Source organism: Arachis ipaensis, chromosome B4, assembly GCF_059453495.1.
Source record: "Arachis ipaensis isolate K30076 ecotype BB chromosome B4, ASM5945349v1, whole genome shotgun sequence".
Lineage (NCBI taxonomy): Eukaryota > Viridiplantae > Streptophyta > Magnoliopsida > Fabales > Fabaceae > Arachis > Arachis ipaensis.
In genome coordinates, this window is record NC_142439.1 from 102,477,228 (window position 1) to 102,499,554 (window position 22,327).

The following is a 22,327-nucleotide window of genomic DNA, read 5'->3' on the forward strand; positions in this document are numbered from 1 at the left end:
ACACGCTTTATGCGTGCATGAATATCAAGTTGTGCGTACGCACACTATCGTGCGTACGCATGTTTTGGAAATTTGCTAATTCATGTGTATGCATGCCTCATGCGTATGCACGCCTGCCAGCACGTGACTTCACTTAAGTGAACACATGGGTTGCGATTTCAGGGCGTTTTTGGGTCTAATCCAATTCATTTCTGAAGTATTTGAAGTCAAACTCAAGAAGGATCAAGAGAAAGCAATTATGATAGGTTTTTGTTATGTGTTAGGTTAGATTTCTAGAGAGAGAAACTCTCTCTTGTCTCTAGAATTTAGGGTTTTAGATTTAGTTTTTTCCATAGATTTAGGTTTTGATCTTGCTTTGATTTAGTTTCAATTACAATTTCTTGTTTTAGAATCTTAGTTTTCTTAGTTTACTTGTTAATTTCATCTATTTTGTTGCTTTTATGTTCATGAACTCTTGTTAATTTTTATTCCATTTAATGTGATTTGATGTTTTATGTTTCTTTGATGCTTGTTTTAGTTATCATTTTCTTACAATTGGTAGCTTAGATTTTATTATTCATGTAATTTACCATGTTTTTCCTTTTATGCATGCCAAGTGTTTAATAAAATGCCTCTTTTAGTTGTTGAGTAGTTTTTCACACTCTTGGCTTGGGATTGAGGACTTAGGTGACCTTGAGTCATTGATGTCAAATATTGATTGGTAATTTAGGGTTGTTAGTTGATTTGGTTTCCACTAACTCTACTCTTTCACTAAGTTAATTAGTGAGTTGGTTAGGATATGTGGATTGAAATCAATAAAGCCTATTTGACTTATCCTCGATGTTAGGGTTGACTAAGTGGGATTAACTCTTCATAATTACCATGTTTGTGGTCAATGACTAGGATAGAAAATCTTAACTCTCATCCCTTGCCAAGTCTCTTTTTAGTATTTGAATTTTCCTCTCCTTTGTTTTAATTGCCTTTAGTTTAATTCCTTGCATGCTCATTTAATTTCTTGCAATTTATATTTTTTGTTTATTTCAACCAAAATCTCCGATTTCCTCATAGCCAATAATTGAAAATTCGATTGCAATTCCTAGGGAGAACGACCCGAGATTAACACTCCCGGTTATTTTAGTTTGTATTGTGACAATCTTTTAAACTTTGATTGAGAGTTAATTGTTGGCTTGGACTATGTTTGCAATATAATTCTATTGAAAAATTCTAAACCAACATTAATCCTCACATCATCCGCGTATACACACCTACTATCTTCTCAACCGTCCTTTCTCTCACCCTCTGCTCAGCCAAGAGATTGACCCTGACATGCCCTATGATACGTTGCTATTCGAGCTTCACCCCGGTAGAGGCCAATATCCTTTTTCTCCTTACCCTCTAAACATGGCAGAGCCAATACCGGAGTCCCTGATCGTTGACGTACCCAAGTATCCACCATGGTTCAACCCCGAAGAGGATCAAGTGGTTCTCGATATACCTATGTCCGACGCTCCACCACTATCCCCTGTAGCCGAGCCAGGATTTGATGGGCCAGGGATTCCCGAAAGCTCTGGTTCCGCACCTTCAACAGAGTATAGCTCAGAGGCATGGATTGATTAGATGATGGCGGATCTGTACTCTAGTTCTTTTGAGACCGAGGAGGAAGACTACACATAGGACGCGAGCAGCAGCAATATCACTGGCACGTCATAGTGATTCCCTCGCTTTAGCATATTTACTCAGCAGTTTTCGGATATCTAGTATCAGCAGCAGCAGCAGCAGTAGTAGTAGAGGTCCTTGCCCTCACTCTTGATAGTCTTTTTAGAGGGCTAGCTCTTTTGTATTTATTTAATAAGTAAATTGGATTTCAGACTAGGGTGGCTCTTGTGAGTCGAGGCCTGTAAGCATTAAAATGAAGTATGTACATATTATAATAAGTAATTAAGTACGAACTTGAGTCTTGTAATGAATTAAGCCTATGGGCGTTTCATGTATGTTATGATTATGCTTTGCTATGCTTTTCCGTTTCTTGTATTAACTGCTTAACTTACAATTATTCTAATATGCGCGACTAGATACACAATTCTCGACTAACGCTATAGGCTCATATGTATACACTTAATATATGGTGTAAAGTCTCTAAAGTCAGCTAAATAGTAGCGTCTGGCTACTAGCCTTGGTCATGACGGGTTAGAAATTAGGTCGTTACATTCTGTACCTGAGATTCATGAGAGCAATCCCCGGAGTAGGCTAATATACCCAAATTGAGAAGCGCCAAATAAGGAACTCACGAAAAGCATTAAGCTTGGCCTCATACTGAAATAACATTCCTTTCTAATCCCAAGCAAAGAAAAAAAAAACAACACATGAATGAAGTAAACTTTGAAAAACGTTACAAGAAGTTAAAAAATTTGCAGCAAAAAATGAAGTAAAAAGGGAGAGGGAGGAGGAGAATCTAACTACCTGGAGGGAGGAAGGAGGCAGCTCCGGTGGCACAAGGAGCAGCGGCGGGAGTGACAAAAATGGAGGCAACAAAGTGACTAACACGACGCAAGGAGCGCCAACCGAGTCCACGCGGTCTTTCGACGCTGTTGGTGGTGGCTGACGCTGCCGGAGGAGGCTTCCAGAGGTGATTTGGGGGAGAGAGAAGGGAGTAGGTTAGAGAGAGTGTGTAATTCGAAAATGAAGGGGGAGAGGGTTGGCAATTTGAATTCAGGACAAGATTACCGCCGTATTTACCGGCGGATAAATCCGACGATAATGCTTTGCGAGTGACCAAAATGTAGCAATGCACTAATTAGGATTACCGTTAAATAAATCAGATGGTAATATTCACGCCAAATTTTTCTTTTTTTTTCCTCCAATTATTGCGAATATACCGTAAAAAAATCAAATCCGACGGTAACTTTTTTACTCGGCGAATTTATTACCAAATTTGCCGATATATTCGTCGGTAAACCCGCCGCTAATGTCTGGCGTTAAATCCAACGGTATTTAACGTTTATCTTATAGTGCATCTGCTATATCATGATTTTAGTTGTACCAAATTAGTCCCTCACTTTTTATTAAGTGACTCATTTTAGTCTCTGAAATTGAATGTCATACACCAAAGTAGTCCATTCACTAGTTTTTTCCTCTTTTTTTTTATACAAATTCAAATTTCTCAATATCTTTGAATGCATTAATTTTAATTCTATTTTTTTCACATGTTTAAATACAAAGTGTTTTGATAAAATATTTTAATTCTTAATTTCTTGTTAAAGATATGGCTAAAAATAGGGCTGCTTGGGATCTGTTTGTCGAATCAGGAGCTATTTTATATGACGAGGATGAGGACATTATGGCTATTTTCCAAGCTTAGAATGAAGTATTAGCACAAAAAAAGAAGGCATGCAAAACAGAAAGAGAAAGCAAGAAGGTGCCACCCCAAAAACCGAAATAAGGTGTGTAATAAAGTTTTTAAATGATTTTAGTTCGTGGAATATGAGGGGTTTATGGGGTATTGAAAAATGAAAAATGGTAAAAAATTTAAGCGTAAAACTAATGTGAATATGTTAGGATTGATAGAGAAAAGAAGGAGGTGATTTCTAAGTTTGATGTAGTGCAATTTTGGGGTAATGATGCGGTGAGTTTGGAATTTGTGGGATCGAAAGGTGCTTCTGGAGGTTTATTAATAATGTGGGATGTTATGATGTTTAGGTTGAGTAATTGTTACAAAGGGGAGAGATGGTTGTGTATAGAAGAGAAATTGACAAACAATAATTTTTATTTGTGCTGTTTACTTGGTGTATGGTGCGCATACAAGGGAAGAGAAGTTTGTTGTGTGAGAAGAGTTGAGTTTTTTATCGGAAATATGTCAGGTTCCTCTTTGCTACATGGGTGTCTTCAATGAGGTTGTGCAGTTGGAAGAAAGAAAAGGCGCTAATGTATTAACAGCATTATCGAACTGGTGGATATAGAGTTGAATGACAGTAAATTTACGTAGTTCAGGAGGTGAATCATGCAGTCAAATTAATAGAATATTGGTGAGTTTGGTTTCATTGTTATCATTTTGAGCACTTGGTTGAAAAGAAATGACAGAATTTTCAAGAATCAAGAATCAGGTGTTGTAGGAGTAGTTAACAGGTCGATTAAGAGTTACAAAGAGTGAAGTGATATTTGATCTTTTGGGTTGTTGATGGCTTTTATCGAAGATAATTAGGAATTCGTTTATTTTATCTGTTTAATACTTTTCTATTGAGACGTTGATACTCCATCTTATTGTGTTGAGCTTTTTATTTCAAAAAAAAAAATTTAGTGCAGGATGTTAATCTCAAAATTCATTTTAAAATTTAACTCTACTTTTATCATGGTTCTGAAAATCAAACCAGACTGGCCGGTTCAACCGGATTAACCGAAAATAGATCACCTAGCCGGTCCGGGTAAGTCCAGAAACCGCTTGGCAAAAAACTGGTGAAAAAACCAGTCGAACCGGCGGTTAACCGGTAAACCGGTAGAACCATCCGATTTTTTAGCAGGTTTTTGGTTTGAATACTCCATCCAAACGGCGTTGTTTTATACTTTATTTAAAAAAAAAAACCCCTAAATGGCTACCCAAGACACCCAGGACCCCCAACTCGCTCCCACTCCCACTCCCACTCTCACCCCTCTCGACGTCTCCTCTCTCAAACTGAAGAAAGCTTGAGATTGAAAGAAGAGGAAGAACCCTAGCCACCCACAGCCACCCACAGTCACCCAGCCCCCAGAGCCCCGCATCATTTGTCATCGCTGAACCCTTCTCTCTCTCTGTCGCGCTCTTTGTCTCTCTGTCGCTGCTCGCTGCTTCTCGCCGTGGGTCGTCGTCGCCGCATCTCCACTCCTCGTCGTGGGTCGTCGCTGCTTCTCCCTTCCTCCCCTGCGTCGTTTTTGCTTCTCCCCTCCTCGTCGTTTCTGCTTCTCCCTTGCTCGTCGACGTCGTTTCTACTTCTCTTTTAGGTGTGATGTCTCACAGTTTATCTCCATGTCTCTTTTACGTTTCTGCTTCTCTGCTTCTCTGAGTTTTGAGATATTAATTTTTGGAATTTTTATTTGATGATTCTGAAATTATTGATGATTTTGAATTTTTAGAATTTTGAGATATTATTGATGATTCTAAAATTTGATGAATTCTGTCTTTGATGAGTTATAAATTCAATTGTTTAATTTATTAATTTTGCTGAGATTGATTTTTAAATCCAATCTGTTGTACTTGTTATTTTGATGAATTGTTGTTTTGCTGTTATTGATTCAAAATAAAAACATTGCCATAATTCTACATTGAGTTGTTTATGCGAATTTGTTCTGATTTTGGATTGGTAACTCTAGTTGCTGATTGTCTGATTCTAAATTGTTGATGGTCCTATGGTACATGCTTCATTGCATTGTGCTGAATTGCTGAAATTTTCCTGATTTTGAGATGTTTATGGTTTGACTCTGCTGCATTGTGTTTATGCTGGAATTTTTATTTATGCTATATATATATATATATATATTTGTTGATTATTTATGAATTTTTAATCATAAATTATGAAAAACTATAAAATTTTAAAATTTTTTAGCTAAAAAATTATTAAATTCAAATATTTAAAATTATATATTAAATTTTTTATAATTTTATTATATATTTAATTAAACCGGTTGAACCCCGATTAAATCCCAATTAAACCTCTGAACTATTGAACTAGTCACCCTACTGATTTATTGACCGGTTCGATTCTCGCAACTTTAATTTTTATCATCAAATTGAATTCTATAATTTGTGACTTATAAATAAAGTTTTTATTTGAGATAATGTCTAATTTGATTCCGTCTCCAATGATAATGTAAAGTGGCTTCTTTAGTATGATCGAATAAATATTTTAAATTAATTAACCAAAACGAGTTTAATTAATTTATTTAAAATATTTATTTGATCATACTAAATTTTTAACTATGTTAATTTATTATTAGATATATTATGCTGACACTTTAAAGTTTTATATTAGTATTGTATTAATAATAATTGAATTAGAAACAAACGAAATTTACTATTTGTAAATTTACGATCAATTTGATTATTTTTAAAAATCAAAGACAGATTTATTAAGTGCTAAAAGCTTCAAAAACCAAAAATTACTTCATTTTTATTTACTTTAGTACTATGCAACCATATTAATGCAATTTATCCTTAGGAAATAAAAAAAATTGCAAAAAAAAAAATTAACATGCATATAAAATTTATTTTCCTATATACCAAATTTATTGGAATATAATACATTCATAAATGCTATATTATATCACAAATAAATTTTCTATCTATGATATATAATAAACACATTTATTACATAATAAATATTTATATATCATGACACATAATAAAGTTAAATTAATTCTAAATCTATGTATGATGACTTACAGAAACTAACATAATTGTTCAACTGACTCGTAATGTGTCACGGGACGTGATTTGATACTCTAAAATGGTTTGGAATTTTAGTACTTTTTAATTAAAAATAAGAGAAAAAATTTGTTTGGAATTTTAGTGTTCCTTGATAGAGTAATGTACTCAAAGGAGTTAGAATTCAGTTGAAAGCAGTTGCATAGCCTTTCAGATTAATTGCACAGCATATCAGTTAGTTAGTCTGTTAGAGAAGTCTGTTGAGTATGCCAGGCTGGCTTTAGATAGTTATAACCTTCATTTTCTGTTCTGTAACAATATATATATATATATATATATATATATATATATATATATATATATATATATATATATATATATAGCAGAACACTCTAGCATTGTAACAATTGTTCAATTTACAAGTTTAATCTCAGATTCAATCACAAAACTCTCTCTACTCTTCTTTCTCCCTTCTTCTCTATTCAGGCCTGGTACCTTTCATGGTATCAGAGCTTGAACCTGCAATCATGGCTGAAGAACAAGCTGCGCTGCGACCAAGCTTCACATCCGCTCCGATCTCGATGAAGCTTGACGAGGATAATTTTCTACAGTAGAAAGATCAGGCTGAGTCCACCATCGAAGGACACAACTTGCTGAATCACATAACGGGAGATGGAATACCAGTAAGATTCAAAGAAAATGGTGAATTGAATCCAGAATTCTCGGCGTGGAAGAGACAGGATGCTCTGCTGAAGTTGTGGCTCCTAGCCTCAATGACAAAGCCCTTCACCACCAGAATGGTAGGATGTGTATATGCGTATGAGGTATGGAGACGCCTTGATGATCATTTTACTTCTCAAATCAGAGCAAAAGCCATACAATTGAAGCACAAATTGAGCACCATCAAGATTGAAAGTTCTGTCAATGAATATGTACTTACGTTGAAGAGCACCATAGATGCATTGGCGTCCATTGGAGAACCGATGAGAGAAAGCGATCATGTGAATGCAATTCTAAATGGCCTAACAGAAGAGTATGGATCTGTAATTACATCAGTGGTTGCAAGACCGGTTAGCATCACAGTCGGTGAACTAGAAGCACTCCTACTAACACACGAAAGCATGCTTGAAAGGTTTAGAAGACCAGAAGCGCTAGTCCAGGCTAATCTTGCTCACACAAGAGGAGGATTCAGAGGAGGAAGATCAGGCAAAGGAGGACAATTTCAGAACAGCAATTTTCAGAGGAACAACTTCCAGAACAGTAATTTCCAAAACAACAATTTTCAGAATGGTGGCAATTTTCAGAATAGCTCAAGATCCACTTTACAGTACAATGATAACTCAAAATTCACTCAAAGAGGTCCCAATGAAAATTCAAGATTCATGCAGAATGGTTAGAGACATGTGTGCCAAGTCTGTGATAAGATTGGCCACACTGCCAAGAACTGCTGGTACAGATATGAAAGGGACAACAATTATGGAGCTTACTCGAGGCCTGAGTATAGGTCTGAAATGCACAACTCACAAGAATCACAAGCCAGCAAATCCTCCTCCCAACCACCACATGCTCTACTTGCAACTCCAGCAACTATTCATGATTTAAACTGGTATTTGGACTCTGGAGCAACCCACCATATGACCTCAGATCAACAAAATCTGATGGAAGAACAGGCCTATGAAGGATCAGATCAAGTGATCGTAGGAAATGGTTCAGGTTTGCGAATCAACCTTGTTGAAAAATCTCTCTTTAAATCTGATTTGAGCAATAAAGAATTCATTTTACAAAAGTTACTACATGTGCCTGATATTACCAAAAACCTGTTGAGTGTATATCAATTTTGCTGTGACAATTCTGCCTATTTTGAGTTCCATTCTGACAAATGTTGTGTGAAATCCCAGGAAATCAGTGAAGTAGTTATCCAGGGAGTAGTCAAAAATGGAATGTATCAATTTCTGCACTTCAAACCATCAATCAAGTTTGCCTGTGTCTCAACATTGTGCAGCAAGGACAACTTCTTGCTTTGGCACAATAGGTTAGGGCATGCCTCAAATAGTGCAGTATCCACTGTCCTTAAGTCTTGTAATGTCAATTTTAATTCCAATAAATCAGTATGTGAAGCTTGTTGTGTAGGCAAGTCTCACCAATTGCCTTTTCCTGTTTCTGATTCTGTATACACAGCACCTCTTGAATTAGTGTACTCTGACATCTGGGGTCCTGCCCCCACCCCGAACACTAATGGAAACTTCTATTTTGTTCTGTTCATTGATGCATTTTTCAAATTCTCCTGGTTGTATCTTATTAAAGCAAGGTCTCAGCTCAAATCAGTGTTTATTTCTTTCCAACGTATGGTTGAGTTGTAATTAAATACTAAGCTAAAAATGCTACAAACTGATAATGCTGCTGAATACACTAGTTTATCTAAAGAACTGCAGGCACAGGGAGTTATGCACAGGTTTTCATGCCCTTATGTACATCAACAAAATGGTAATGTTGAGAGAAAGAACAGGCATGTAGTGGAAAAAGGACTTGCAATGCTTGCTGGAGCTGGCATGTCCACAAAGTACTGGGGGGAAGCTTTCTCTTCAGCAGCAAACTTAATCAACCAGCTCCCTACACCAACTCTTGACAACCTCTCACCTATGGAGAAGCTCTTTGGAAAGAAGCCTAAATATGACACTTTAAGAGTCTTTGGATGTCTTTGTTTTTCTCACCTAAGGCCTTACAACAAACATAAACTGGACTTTCGCTCTGCTCCATCAGTCTTCATAGGATACAGTTTGGTGCACAAGGGCTATAAATGCCTTACACAAAGTGGCAAGATAATAGTGACAAGAGATGTAGTCTTTGATGAAAGCAGATTCCCTTTTAAAGAAGGAAATTTTCTTAGCAGCAACTCAAAAAAGGACAGCTCAGAATTCACCAATCATGCCTTACCAAGAATACCTCTTTTACCAAAATTCATGTCCCAAGGACCCTATCCTTCTACACATCAAACACCTCCCCACATAACCACATCAAATGCCAGCCCAAATACAAATCCAACTATATCACCTACCAACACAACACTGCAACCTACCTCATACATACAACACTCAATCAGCCAATCAACATCACCTACACACCACATACCACAACCTGAAAACCAAATACATCAACCTATGTCACAACCTGTAGCTCTATCTAGTATTCCAATTCCAATTCCCATCTCTGACTTGGAGGTTGACTTACCACCCTTTACAGATAACACTGCTCAATCCACCACCAGCAACATACATCCCATGATCACAAGGAGTAAACATGGAATTTTCAAACCTAAAGCACTACAAGCCACAGCTGAACCTAGAAGTGTCAAAGAGGCATTAGCTCTCCTTGAATGGAAGAGAGCCATGGACAATGAATATGAAGCACTGATGAGGAATTCAACATGGAAGCTGGTGCCACTGCCACAAGGGAGAGAGGCTATTGGAAGCAAGTGGGTATTCAGAGCCAAGTACAATGCTGATGGCTCGTTGCAGAAATATAAGGCCAGATTGGTAGCACAGGGGTTCTCTCAAAGACCTGGCTTTGACTTCAATGAAACTTTAAGTCCAGTAGTGAAGCCAAACTCAATTAGAGTAATCCTAACAGTGGCATTGGCAAATGAATGGAGCATCAGGCAGCTTGATGTCAACAATGCCTTTCTTCATGGTGAGTTGAGTGAAGATGTTTACATGAGGCAGCTCCAAGGATATGTAGTTGGAGATAGCAGCCTGGTCTGCAAGCTTACAAAAGTACTATACGGCCTCAAACAAGCCCCCAGGGCCTGGTACCACAAGCTGTGCACAGCACTCAACCACTTAGGATTCAATGCTACCAAATTAGATGTTTCAGTCTTCTCAAGATTCACCAAAGGGACTAGTCTCTTTGTTTTGGTGTATGTCGATGACATCATCATCACTGGAAGCTCAAACACTGAGATAAATCAGGTGATTGAACAATTAAACAGCAAGTTTACACTCAAGGATTTGGGTGACCTGCATTACTTTCTGGGAATACAAGTCTCTAAAACGAGCGATGATGGACTGCTACTTACTCAGGAAAAGTATACAAAGGATCTACTCTTTAAGGCTGGAATGGATGGATGCAAGCCCTGCCAAAACCCTCTCCCCTCATTAGTCAGGATCTCAAAATTTGGAGGAGCGAATTTTGAAAATTCCAAACTGTATCGGTCAGTAGTTGGAAGTTTGCAATACCTGACTATTACAAGACCCGAACTAGCCTATGCTGTAAGCAAAGTTTCACAGTTCCTCCACAATCCTCTCGTTGACCATTGGAAGCTAGTAAAAAGAATCCTGAGATACATTAGTGGGACTTGCAACTATGGACTGCATCTGCATAGGAGCAAGTCCATGCAAATCACTGCATACAGTGATTCAGACTGGGGTGGTGATCCAGATCATAGAAAATTTACAGGGAGTTTCTGTGTCTTCCTAGGCAAAAATCTCATCTCTTGGAGTGCAAAGAAGCAGACAGTTGTGGCAAGATCCAGCACTGAGGCTGAATATAGAGCCTTAGCTGACCTGGTAGCTGAGTTAATATGGCTCAAAAACTTGATGATGGAACTAAAGGTAGATTTGTCAGCTCCACCCCTAATGTATTGTGACAACCTCAGTGCAGTTCTGCTAGCTGCAAATCCCATCCTGCACTCAAAATCAAAGCATTTTGAGACTGACCTCCACTTTGTCAGAGACTATGTAACAAAGAAAGCAGTAGCTGTTAGCCACATCCCTGGTTCAATGCAGATAGCAAATGTGCTCACAAAAGCACTACCTAGTGCTGCCTTTCTGCAATTTCGATCATTGTTGAATATAGAAGAAAATGGGCCGAGTAGTGAAGAAGGAAGACAGAAGACAGGAGAATTAGAAAGAAGGGGTTATGCAGAGGATTCTAGTTGCAGCAACAAACATTCAAATCAAGTGGAAGAATCAAAAGAAGTTGAAAGCAGGGAGCATGATAGAGTAATGTACTCAAAGGAGTTAGAATTCAGTTGAAAGCAGTTGCATAGCCTTTCAGATTAGTTGCACAGCATTTTAGTAAGTTAGTCTGTTAGAGAAGTCTGTTGAGTATGCCAGGCTGGCTTTAGATAGTTATATTATAACCTTCATTCTCTGTTCTGTACCAATATATATATATATATATATATATATATATATAGCAGAACACTCTAGCACTGTAACAATTGTTCAATTTACAAGTTTAATCTCAGATTCAATCACAAAACTCTCTCTACTCTTCTTTCTCCCTTCTTCTCTATTCAGGTCTGGTACCTTTCATTCCTTAATTAAGAAGAAAGAGAAGAATCATCATTTAATTACTAAGAAAAGAGAAAAGAATCAGCAATAAATTCTATTTGGGTTAAATTTTTTGTTTTAATTTAAATTTATTTTATTTTTAGATTGATATTAAATTATGATAAAAATAAAAATTTAAAAGAATTAAAAGAAAATAATATTCTTATTATTCTAAATTTTTTATTTAAACAAACATATTCGTATTATTTTAAATTAATATGAATAAATTTATTTAAAATTTTTAAATTTCAAATAAATATATTCATCTTATTTTAAATAAACGTTCTCATATTATTTTTTTTAAAGCTGTTAAACATGGTTTTTAAATATCTCAACTAAAGAGATAGATATATGTTATCTTTCAAATTAATAATATTAGAGTACGTTTATTTTTATTAAATTAATAATATTAATAAATCTTACCTAAAAATATAGTTAGAGATAATTTTTGTTTAAGATAATAAATATAATACGGATACGTTTATTTTTATTAAATTAAACTATTAATTTATAAAAATAATACGAATAGAAAATGACAAGGAGATGCAATGTTGAACAAGACACCAGTGACGGTGGTGAACAACGGTAATAGATTTGGTTAGAAGTGAGATTTAAGAAAGAGAGCTATGAGATAAAATAAATATAAAGAATTTTTTAATTTAAAGCAGAAGAGGTAGAATAAATATAAAAAAATAATAAAAATTTTAACTGCAAAAAACTAATTTAAAATAAAAATTTATGGAGTATTGATTTATTAAATAATTAAAAACTTTATACACGGTTGATTCACCAAACTATTAGGAAATATTGTAAACGTAATCGTATTAAAAATAATGAGTATATTAATTTTTTAATTTATAATTAACAATTTTATATAGTTATTTTTTTTAAATCGAATAAATATAATTAATCATATGAATATAATAATTAATACGTTTATTTTTATTAAATTAAATTAAGTTATTAATGAAATTATATTTATTTAACTTTTAATTTAAAAATTTTATAATTTTAAATTTTAAATTATGTAAATAAAATTAGATTAAATAAAAATTAAAATATACCAGTACGATTTAGATCGTACTGGAATGAGTTTATAAAATTCTAAAATAAAATAAATCTTAAAAGGTAAAATAAAAAAATTGTTCTGAAAAACAATAATTTTTTTATTTTATTTCAATAAAAAAATTAACACTAATAAAATATTAATTAAAAAAATGTTGCTTAATAAATAAAGATGGGAGATTAATATTTTATTATTATTTTATGATTTTTATTTAAAAATATAATTTTATGTTAGTGTTAATTTTTTAAATATTAACTTTTTAAAAAAATATAATTTATTAGCCTTAATTGTTTGATGATATTATCAACATATAATAAAAATTCTATTAAGAGAATACTTGTTAAAAAATTGTACCAATATATATTACAATATTAATAATGTAAAGGAGTTTCAAAACTCCAAAGATCAGTGTATTGTAACATCCACCGTTTATCACCGTTCAATCGATAATAACTTGCAAAATTACAGTGCTAACAATTATGAAATAATACAAAAGATAATAGCTTTTCTTTTTTCTGGGTCCACTCTTCCCATACAGGAACACATTATTTGAATGCAACCACCAGACTTTGAAATTTGAAACTTCCATAACCAGAAATTCTCATGTTCCCATTTGATTTTTTCCATTTGCCACTACTGTCGCTAGAATATTATTATAGCAATATTAAATTATCAATTTGTCTCATTTAAATCACATGATGGATGGCAAGTAGCCAAATACCGGAAGATTTCAATGTATCCTATCTTGGGATTTTTTTAAATAAATAATTTAATTTTTTTATTTATTAAAATAGATAATTTAGAATCAATTTATATTTTTGGTCTTATTACTTGTCACTTTTACGGGCAATTCACTTAAATACATTGTTTCACCTTTAAAATTACGTAAATATATTGTTTCTAAAACGAAAATACAAATACATTGTTTCACGTATTTATATAAACCGCTACTGCCAATAGTGGTTTACAAGTGAACAGAATCCGCTATTGCCAGCCGCGGAATAAGAGCAAACTTGGCAGCACAGAAATCGCTAGTACCTGTTGCCGTTTTTGTTTGAACTGAGTTGGGCATAAACTGCTACTGCCAGTAGCGGTTTATGTGCGTTGGTTTGCGTGCATAAACCGCTGGAGCCTATAGCGGTTTACGTTTAGTATGTGTGAATGGGGCTGTCTATATAAATCATGGAGGGGCCAAATGTGGAGAGGTAGAGTGTTATTTACAAATGGAGGGGAGGATAGTTTTGTGGCTCTGAAAAAATTCAAAAGAGCAAAAGACATGGTGTGAAATTCACAGATAGAGAACCGCTTAGTATTTTTATCCGATCTTCGAGTACGTTGGCAGAGATTAAGCTCAGCATATTACGGAAGCTCGGTACATGTGGGACGAAGTGGGTAAAAAAGTTGTTTTACAAGATTTTCGTTGCCGTTGTGTCAACTGGTGTGAGATATGAGATCTTTGTGATAGGGTCGGATAAAGACCTGCAGGTCTTGTTTCACTGCAGGCATAGTTTTCCGGAGGTGAGGATACCTGAGCTGCTTGCGAAGTTGGAAGATGGTGTGGAGAGCTCCGGGGCATTGGCACCGAATCCTCGACATCGATGCCTGTGGTAGCAGCGGCAATTCTGATTCCTGAGCCCGAATGTGTTGGGGCTGTTCATGCAAGTGTGCCTCCTGTTGTGCCTGATTTTGGATTTGAGGCCGGACCGGATCGAGTTGAGAATGCGCTGTGTGATGATGATTTGGATGAGGAGCCGGTCGATATTGGTGGGGACAGTGATGATGATATTCGAAGAGGTACATGAACAGTCCATGGAGATTCCGGTTCTGGAACACAAGAGTACCCTCCCCATCTGTCGTCTTTGAACTTGGAAGCCATCCGCCAATACCAGAATGTAGAGGCAATATTCGATGGACAAGATATGCATGATGGAACACCTTTTTAATTTGTTTATACGATAAACAAGATAAATAATGAAACCTAAAAATATAAATTAATTCTAAATACCTATTTTAGTAAATAAAAAAATTAAAAAATATATTAAAAAAAATCCCTTATCTTGAGGACTAATTAACTAAAAAAATTAGAAAAAACTGTTCCATTTGCTTTCAAATAATTTTTCACTTTTAAAATTCTATTTGTTTTTATATAATTATTTACTAAACAAATTATATTTATATTTAATATTATTATTGAAAAAATAAAGAAGAAAATGTTAGTAAAATAATCATAGAATAGAGAGAATAAATAAATAAAACAAAAGATAATTAATTTTATGAATAGTATTTTAAGGCGCCCTATATTTACAGCACTCGTAAAAAATTAGAACAGCAAATAATAAGATAGAAAGTGACAGATCACGGATCACACCAAAAATAAAAGAAATGAAGTGATGGATCTAAAATTCTACATTAAAAAAAAAATCTTCGTGTTATTTTGTAACCACTACTTTTAAAAAATGATAGGAATTTTGCTCTTCTAAATTTTAAATTTTATTTTAAAAAATAAAATATAATATTTTATTATTTATTTTTTAGGTGAAATAAAAAAAATATAAGAAAAAAATCATTCAACGAGATTACATTTCATTTCTTTAAATAAAAATTTAAAATTTAGAGAATTTAAATTCCAAAAAAAAGGATAAATAGATCTTTCACCTTTTGGCTCACATACATTTAAATTTTTAAAAATTTAAAAATATATTTTAAGTTTAAATTTTTGAGGGCCAAAAGATCAACTACCTGTTTATCTTTCTCTCTCTTTTTTTTTTTTTTTTACCAAAGATAGCATACTCGAACCCGCAACCTCTTAATTGAGTTAAGAGTATGGAGAGACTATGTCATTTGAACTATAACTCATTGGCTTATCTTTCTCTTTAATAATAATAATAATGACGCATTCCAAATTTTTTTTTTGGGAAAATGACAATGAATCAATGATATTGATACATCGCTCAGTTTCAACCTACAACCTGGAGAGGATATATTTGAAACGTTTCGTCTCCAAGTAAAATATTTAAACTAAAATTCGTGCTTCAAATTTAAATATGTGTATGATTTACGTCTTTATATATTCTCAAGACAAAATCCATTGACCATGACCATAAGAACAACCACAGTGCACAATTTGCAATAATGCACAGTATAGCCATGTCTCTAAAGCTTCTTGCAGTGCTGTTTTTGCAGGTGGAAATGGCAGTAGTAGCAAATGAAGATTATAACACCAACTTCATCTATAACAATGGCTTCCAGTCTTCAAACTTGACCCTGGATGGCATCGCGGGGATAACAACCAACGGTCTTTTAAAACTTACAAACGACACAAAACAAGAGAAAGGTCACGCGTTCTATCCATATTCCGTTACTTTTAAGAACACCACTTCCGGTTTCAATAACGAAGAAGTTTTTTCTTTCTCAACTACTTTTGTTTTTGCAATACGGTCTCAATACTCAGCTCTGAGTGGCCATGGGATTGTTTTCGTGATTGCGCCGCAGAGAGGGCTTCCGAATTCTCTACCAAGCCAGTACCTCGGCCTCTTCAACAAAACGAACAATGGAAACGCAACCAATCATGTGTTTGGTGTGGAACTTGACACCATTCTCAGCACAGAGTTCTTTGATATCAACGATAACCATGTTGGAATCGATATAAATGATTTGAAATCAGCACAGTCACAACCTGCAGGGTATTATAGTAATTCCGGTTTCAAGAATTTGAGCCTTATCAGTGGCTACCCTATGCAAGTTTGGGTGGAATACGATGGTGTGAAGAAGCAAATTGATGTTACTTTAGCACCAACCAACGTTGAAAAGCCGCAAAAGCCCTTATTATCATTGACCAAAGATCTTTCACCGATTCTAAACAATACCATGTATGTTGGATTCTCTTCCTCAACCGGTTCAGTTTTAACTTCCCATTATGTTCTTGGTTGGAGCTTTAAGATCAATGGCCAAGCTCAACCGCTTCTTATTTCTCAACTCCCAAAGCTTCCAAGGCTAGGTGAAAGAAAGGAATCAAAGGCTCTCACTATTGGGGTACCTATGATTTCACTCACTGTGGTGTTCGTGGTGATTCTAGCGGTGATTTATTTCATAAGAAGAAAGAAGAAGTTTTCAGAGTTGGTTGAAGATTGGGAAATGGAATACGGTCCTCACAGGTTTAAGTACAAAGATCTTTACTTTGCAACAAAGGGGTTCAAGGAGAAGGAGCTTTTGGGAAGTGGTGGATTTGGAAGGGTCTACAAAGGTGTGATGCCAGCTTCTAAGGTTGAGGTTGCTGTGAAGAGGGTGTCCCATGAATCTAGGCAGGGGATGAGGGAATTTGTGGCAGAGATTGTTAGTATCGGCCGCCTCCGCCACCGTAATCTGGTTCCTCTCCTCGGATACTGCCGTCGTAAAGGGGAGTTGCTTCTTGTCTATGACTACATGCCCAAGGGAAGCTTAGACAAGTATCTGTATAACCAACCAAGAGTCACCCTCAATTGGAACCAAAGGTTCATAATCATCAAAGGAGTTGCTTCAGGTTTGTTAAAATAAATTTTTTCAACTACGACTCAAAGTTCCAAAAATGTTGGATTGAACTGATATATGTCAATATGTGTGTCTCACATTTTATGTGTACTAACATATTCTCTTGATTGAGCAACACCTCTCTATAACTGAGAGATGCTATGTCTACTTCTATATGTAATGACTATATCAAAAGTAAAGGAAGAGTAATATAAGTAGGTACGGTTGTTGAATATAGTCCTAAAGGTAGATCCTTTTCTGTTAATTTGGTATATTGAAAAGGTGGTTATTTTCAACATATTTGATTGAATCATCTAATGGTTCATAATATCATATTTATATGAAGAGGTCTTTATGGACATAGCCACCTATTAAAAATACTTCATGATATTAAAAATAATCTTTAGAGAATAATTTGTATAAAATAAAATAAAAATATTTTGTGAATTTAATTTGAGGGAAACCTCTCATATTTTGAGAATTATCTTATATTTGCAAATTGCAATGTAGCATTAACCCCCACCAAATTAAAAATTTTCTGGATTTGTGATGCGGTTCAGGTCTGTTCTATCTACACGAAGAATGGGAGCAAGTAGTGGTCCATAGAGACATAAAAGCGAGCAATGTATTACTAGATGCAGAATTGAATGGCAGGTTAGGTGACTTTGGTCTTGCAAGGTTGTATGACCATGGAAGTGATCCTCAAACCACACATGTTGTCGGAACACTTGGATACCTTGCACCTGAGAACACTAGAACCGGTAAGGCCACTACAATGTCCGACGTATATGCTTTCGGCGCATTTCTTCTTGAAGTTGCCTGTGGAAGGAGGCCAATAGAGCTAGTAGATGAATCCGAGAACTCAATACTGGTTGATTGGGTTTATAGTTGTTGGAAAAATGGTGAGATTCTTGAGGCAAAGGATCCAAATTTCGGCACAGATTATAGAGCAGAAGAGGTTGAACTTGTGTTGAAACTTGGTTTGTTATGTTCACATTCTGAGCCTATGGCTAGGCCAAGCATGCGGCAAGTTGTTCAGTACTTAGAAGGGGATTTTCCTCTTCCTGATTTACATTTGCTTAGTTTGTCTTCAACAGGATTAACATTTGGGCACTATGTAGAGGATTTTCAAGAGTTTCAATTGTCTTATCCCTCCTCTTCTACTAGTAAGGCATTTTCCCGTGATACTACTACAACTACTACTTCAGTTGCTGCTTCACTTCTCTCTGGTGGTCGTTGATTTGATTCAAGGCATATTAGATGGACATGTTCTATTTCATTGTAGAGTCTTCTTCATTATTGTGCCAAATTTTGAGTATCAACTGATCAAGCACTTTTCCAGCATTTGAGACAGATTGGTTTGTAGCATTATAGAGTTATTGCTTGTTACATATAAATTTGTCATCTACTCATGGGATTTCTTATTCTAGGATGTATTTGGCAGTACAAATTACAATAGTACGATGTAATTAGCCATATAATTTCGACATTGTTGTTTGTATTCGACTTTTGGGAACAAATTTGTTGGGATGACGAAGATAAAAAAGGATAAAATTGGAAAATATATAGCGACAGAAATTTTTTATTTGGCAAAATCTCATCTCACTACGAAAAATTTGCTATTACCATTGAATCCCATATATAAATCCAACGGTGAATTATATTATCATCGGATTCTATCCAATAAAAAATTTCTCGATGAAAATATATTATTGTCAGATTTTCTTCAACTAATGCTAAATGAATCTTCTAGCATCTACCGTCTTAGACTTTCTAACAAAAAGTCCTTTCATCAGAACATCATACATATAAATAATTCTATCCCACAAATAATATTTCTCACTCCAATATTCAAATTAAAAACACATATATCACTCATAATATTTTGCACAAATAAAAACTCAAATTTTACTAATTTGCAGAATTTTCGTAAAAATAAGTGTGGCAAACAGGCATGCCCGCACATCTTGCCTTGCCAAAGCTGGCCTAAAAAGGTAGTATGAATATTCTACATGTCCTACCTTTTGACGAGTTGGAAGATTAATAGGTTGGTCCTTTACAAAAGATTTTTTTCTAGAAAAAATTCAAAAAAAGAACTGTTATCAATCTAATTAAATAAAAAATAAAATTCTTAACCTGATAACCGATTGACAATAACAAAGAGGAATTAAAAGCAGGAAGAATTACTCAATTATAAATTTAGCCAGGTTTTTTTTTTTTTTTTGGTCTAGCCATTTAATATTATCTTTTTTTTTTTTTGGTCTTTGCCATTTAAGTTAGGTTAGGATGTTAGATACGACTATAACTTATATAGCCAAAAACATGTTGGGCGCCTGCTGGCTAAAGTCCATATAGTAAAGCAAGATGCATTTTGTTTGCATTCTCAATTTTCAAGCCTACCTATTGATTTTTGACAAGTTAAAGGAACACACCACATGAGTTTCACTTTGTTATTATCCCTACTTGGACCCACAATAGTAATGATCAATTAGATTATGCAAGAGTTATAGCTTCTTGAAACTTTCAATTGTTGGTATAAATGCAGAAGTGATTTTATTTATAAAATTAGGTTTACAAAAAGCAATAATTTTTAGCTCCTCTCTTGTCTTAATGGACTTTTAACCATTATATTTAATATTTATTTTTTTTATCAACTTTATTCTTTATACATATTATTCCATTATTTATAAAATTTTTATTATTTTTCTTTATATGAATTTTTTTATTATTTATTATTTATATTTTTTATTAATTTTTTATTTGACATTATATATTTTTATAATTGTAATTTTTGTGTATTATATTTATTATTATCTTTTTATAATAGAATTTATTGATCCCATTAGATAAAATAAATTAAACAAAAAATTAACCATAAATAATAATAATAGTTAAAATTATAGCATACTAAAAAAAGTATTAAGAGTATTAAAAATATACTATATAAAAAACGTATAAGAAAAAAAGTATAAAAGAAAAATTAAATATGTACAAAAAGATAACATTATAATTTAATATCATGTCAAAAGTAATTATCTATCTAAAAGTGATTTTAATTAATATTATCCAAATAATATTTATTTTATTAAAATTAATTTTGGTATAGCATTGCCAAACATAAATCATGTTGACACAAACTTACTTCTACCCAAAATCAATTCTATAAAATCACTTTTATTCAAACTTCAGTTCATCAATAAGTTGGTATTCATTAACGTGTGGGAGATTGTACTAACAATTCTGCTATAACTAACTAGAACTAACTAAAAATTATTTTTTTTTCTTTTGACCTAGCAAAAAATGAGATTTCCAAAGATTTTTTAAATTTTTTTTAGAGGAACGCCAATTTAAATTATCACGAGAAACATCCAAAACCTAATATAAAAAACATCTGAAATTATTTTAAAAATAAAAAAAATTTATTTAAATATTTATTTTCAAAATTCAAAATTATTTAAAAAAAAACCAAAATTTCAAAATTAAATCATCTTAAAAATTCTAAAATTTATTTTAAAATACAAAATCTAGCAAAATGATACATCCAATATTATTAGAAAAGAAACATTCAAAAATTAGGAAAAGAAACTTCTGAAACTATAAAATAGGAGTAAAATAGTCATTATGCACAAAAGGAAAATACTAAATGAATAATTATGTGAAACAGGGGAATAATGATTTTTTTTTTTATAAAAATCTAAGATTAAAACAATGAAAGTGAGAAATTAAGAACAAAATGACTATAGAAAAAGAATAAGGACAGAAGGTTGTCTTAGAAAATTGATATGATGAATGAAAGCAATTTTCAAGATGTTTATGACCACCTGACAGAACAAAAGTGTTATTCCACCTAGCCGGTGTTGAATGATGTGGGGATGCCCACTTTATGATGATGTTGTTCCTTAACTTGAGATGCATATAGTGGTGTCGAGTTTCACAACGACGGCCCAGTGTCCTGACTGTATATGGTTTTGACCATGATGACCATATACCTGACTATACTCAATTATTGAACCATATTCGGACTTAGTCCTAGGTAATGTCGGGTGCAGGTAGTCAACCGACGCGTGAGTTTATGGCTTGCTTAGGGCAAAATGCATCATATTATTTGTTGTATTTTCTCTGTACTTGTAAGTATTTTTTCTGTGGCTGAGTGATCTGTTTGTTCTCTATTTCTATACTCTGTGTGTATTAGCTGCTGGTTCTTTATTTTTTAGAGTTCTACGATTATTCTATATTTGTTCCTTGTTATTGCTATTAGTTATTGAGGTAGATTAGAAAAGAATTAACGGAAAGTTGGAACTATGATTTACGAATAGCTAATCGATAGTGAACCTAGGGATAACCCTACCAAATCTCACAATGATCTGATAAATGTTAGAGCCATTCCCCAGGTCTGATATAGGATTGTTTACCTCTTTTAGGTTAGTACCCTACTTGGAACTTTAGGTTCTCAATCTTTTCCTCCCCTTTTCTACAGATGAATCCTCCAAGAATGATCGCTGCCACGAGAATTCTGTTTGTTGAGATGCGGCATGTGTTTTCTTATAGGACATTATGTGGGAGGGCACTATCGTCTGGGGAGAACCGTGTACCTGGATATACATATTCCGCGATTGTCCCTTTATTGATTCGCTATTTAGTCCGGAGTTCAACCCAGACTATCCAGGCGACTTTCCACTTGCTGACTTACATCTTGGACGTACGCATTATGCTTCTCCTCTGTAGTACTATCATGAAGAGTTTCATCCAGCAGAACCACACGTAGAACCACAGCCAGAGGTCCCACCAGAGCCTTATCCCGATCCCATACTGGATGATCTGCTAGAAACTCAGTTCCATCCTTTGAGAAAGGCATTCGCTGCAATGAGTACTGATGGATACATTGATAGTTAATCTGAGGAGGAGGATCTTGAGGAGGACCTAGCTTGGAAGGACCAGTCAGCAACTAATGAAGGCTCCGATTCCCTGTCAAGTGGCGAAGCTGCGACAGATGGGTCGAGGATTATTCGTGATGATTCCAACAAAAGGATGGTTGCCTGAGGCTTAGATCTCGAA

General features: G+C 34.3%; 1 protein-coding gene across 1 annotated transcript; it reads left to right on the forward strand.

Annotated features, from left to right (window-relative positions):
- The first annotated feature begins 15,757 nt into the window (after positions 1-15,757).
- Positions 15,758-18,773, forward strand: LOC107639394 (L-type lectin-domain containing receptor kinase IV.1). Its single transcript, XM_016342872.3, has 2 exons — positions 15,758-17,285; positions 17,833-18,773. Exons 1-2 carry the CDS (start codon positions 15,899-15,901, stop codon positions 18,510-18,512), a joined length of 2,067 nt encoding a protein of 688 aa, XP_016198358.1. The 5' UTR covers positions 15,758-15,898; the 3' UTR covers positions 18,513-18,773.
- The last annotated feature ends 3,554 nt before the right edge of the window (positions 18,774-22,327 follow it).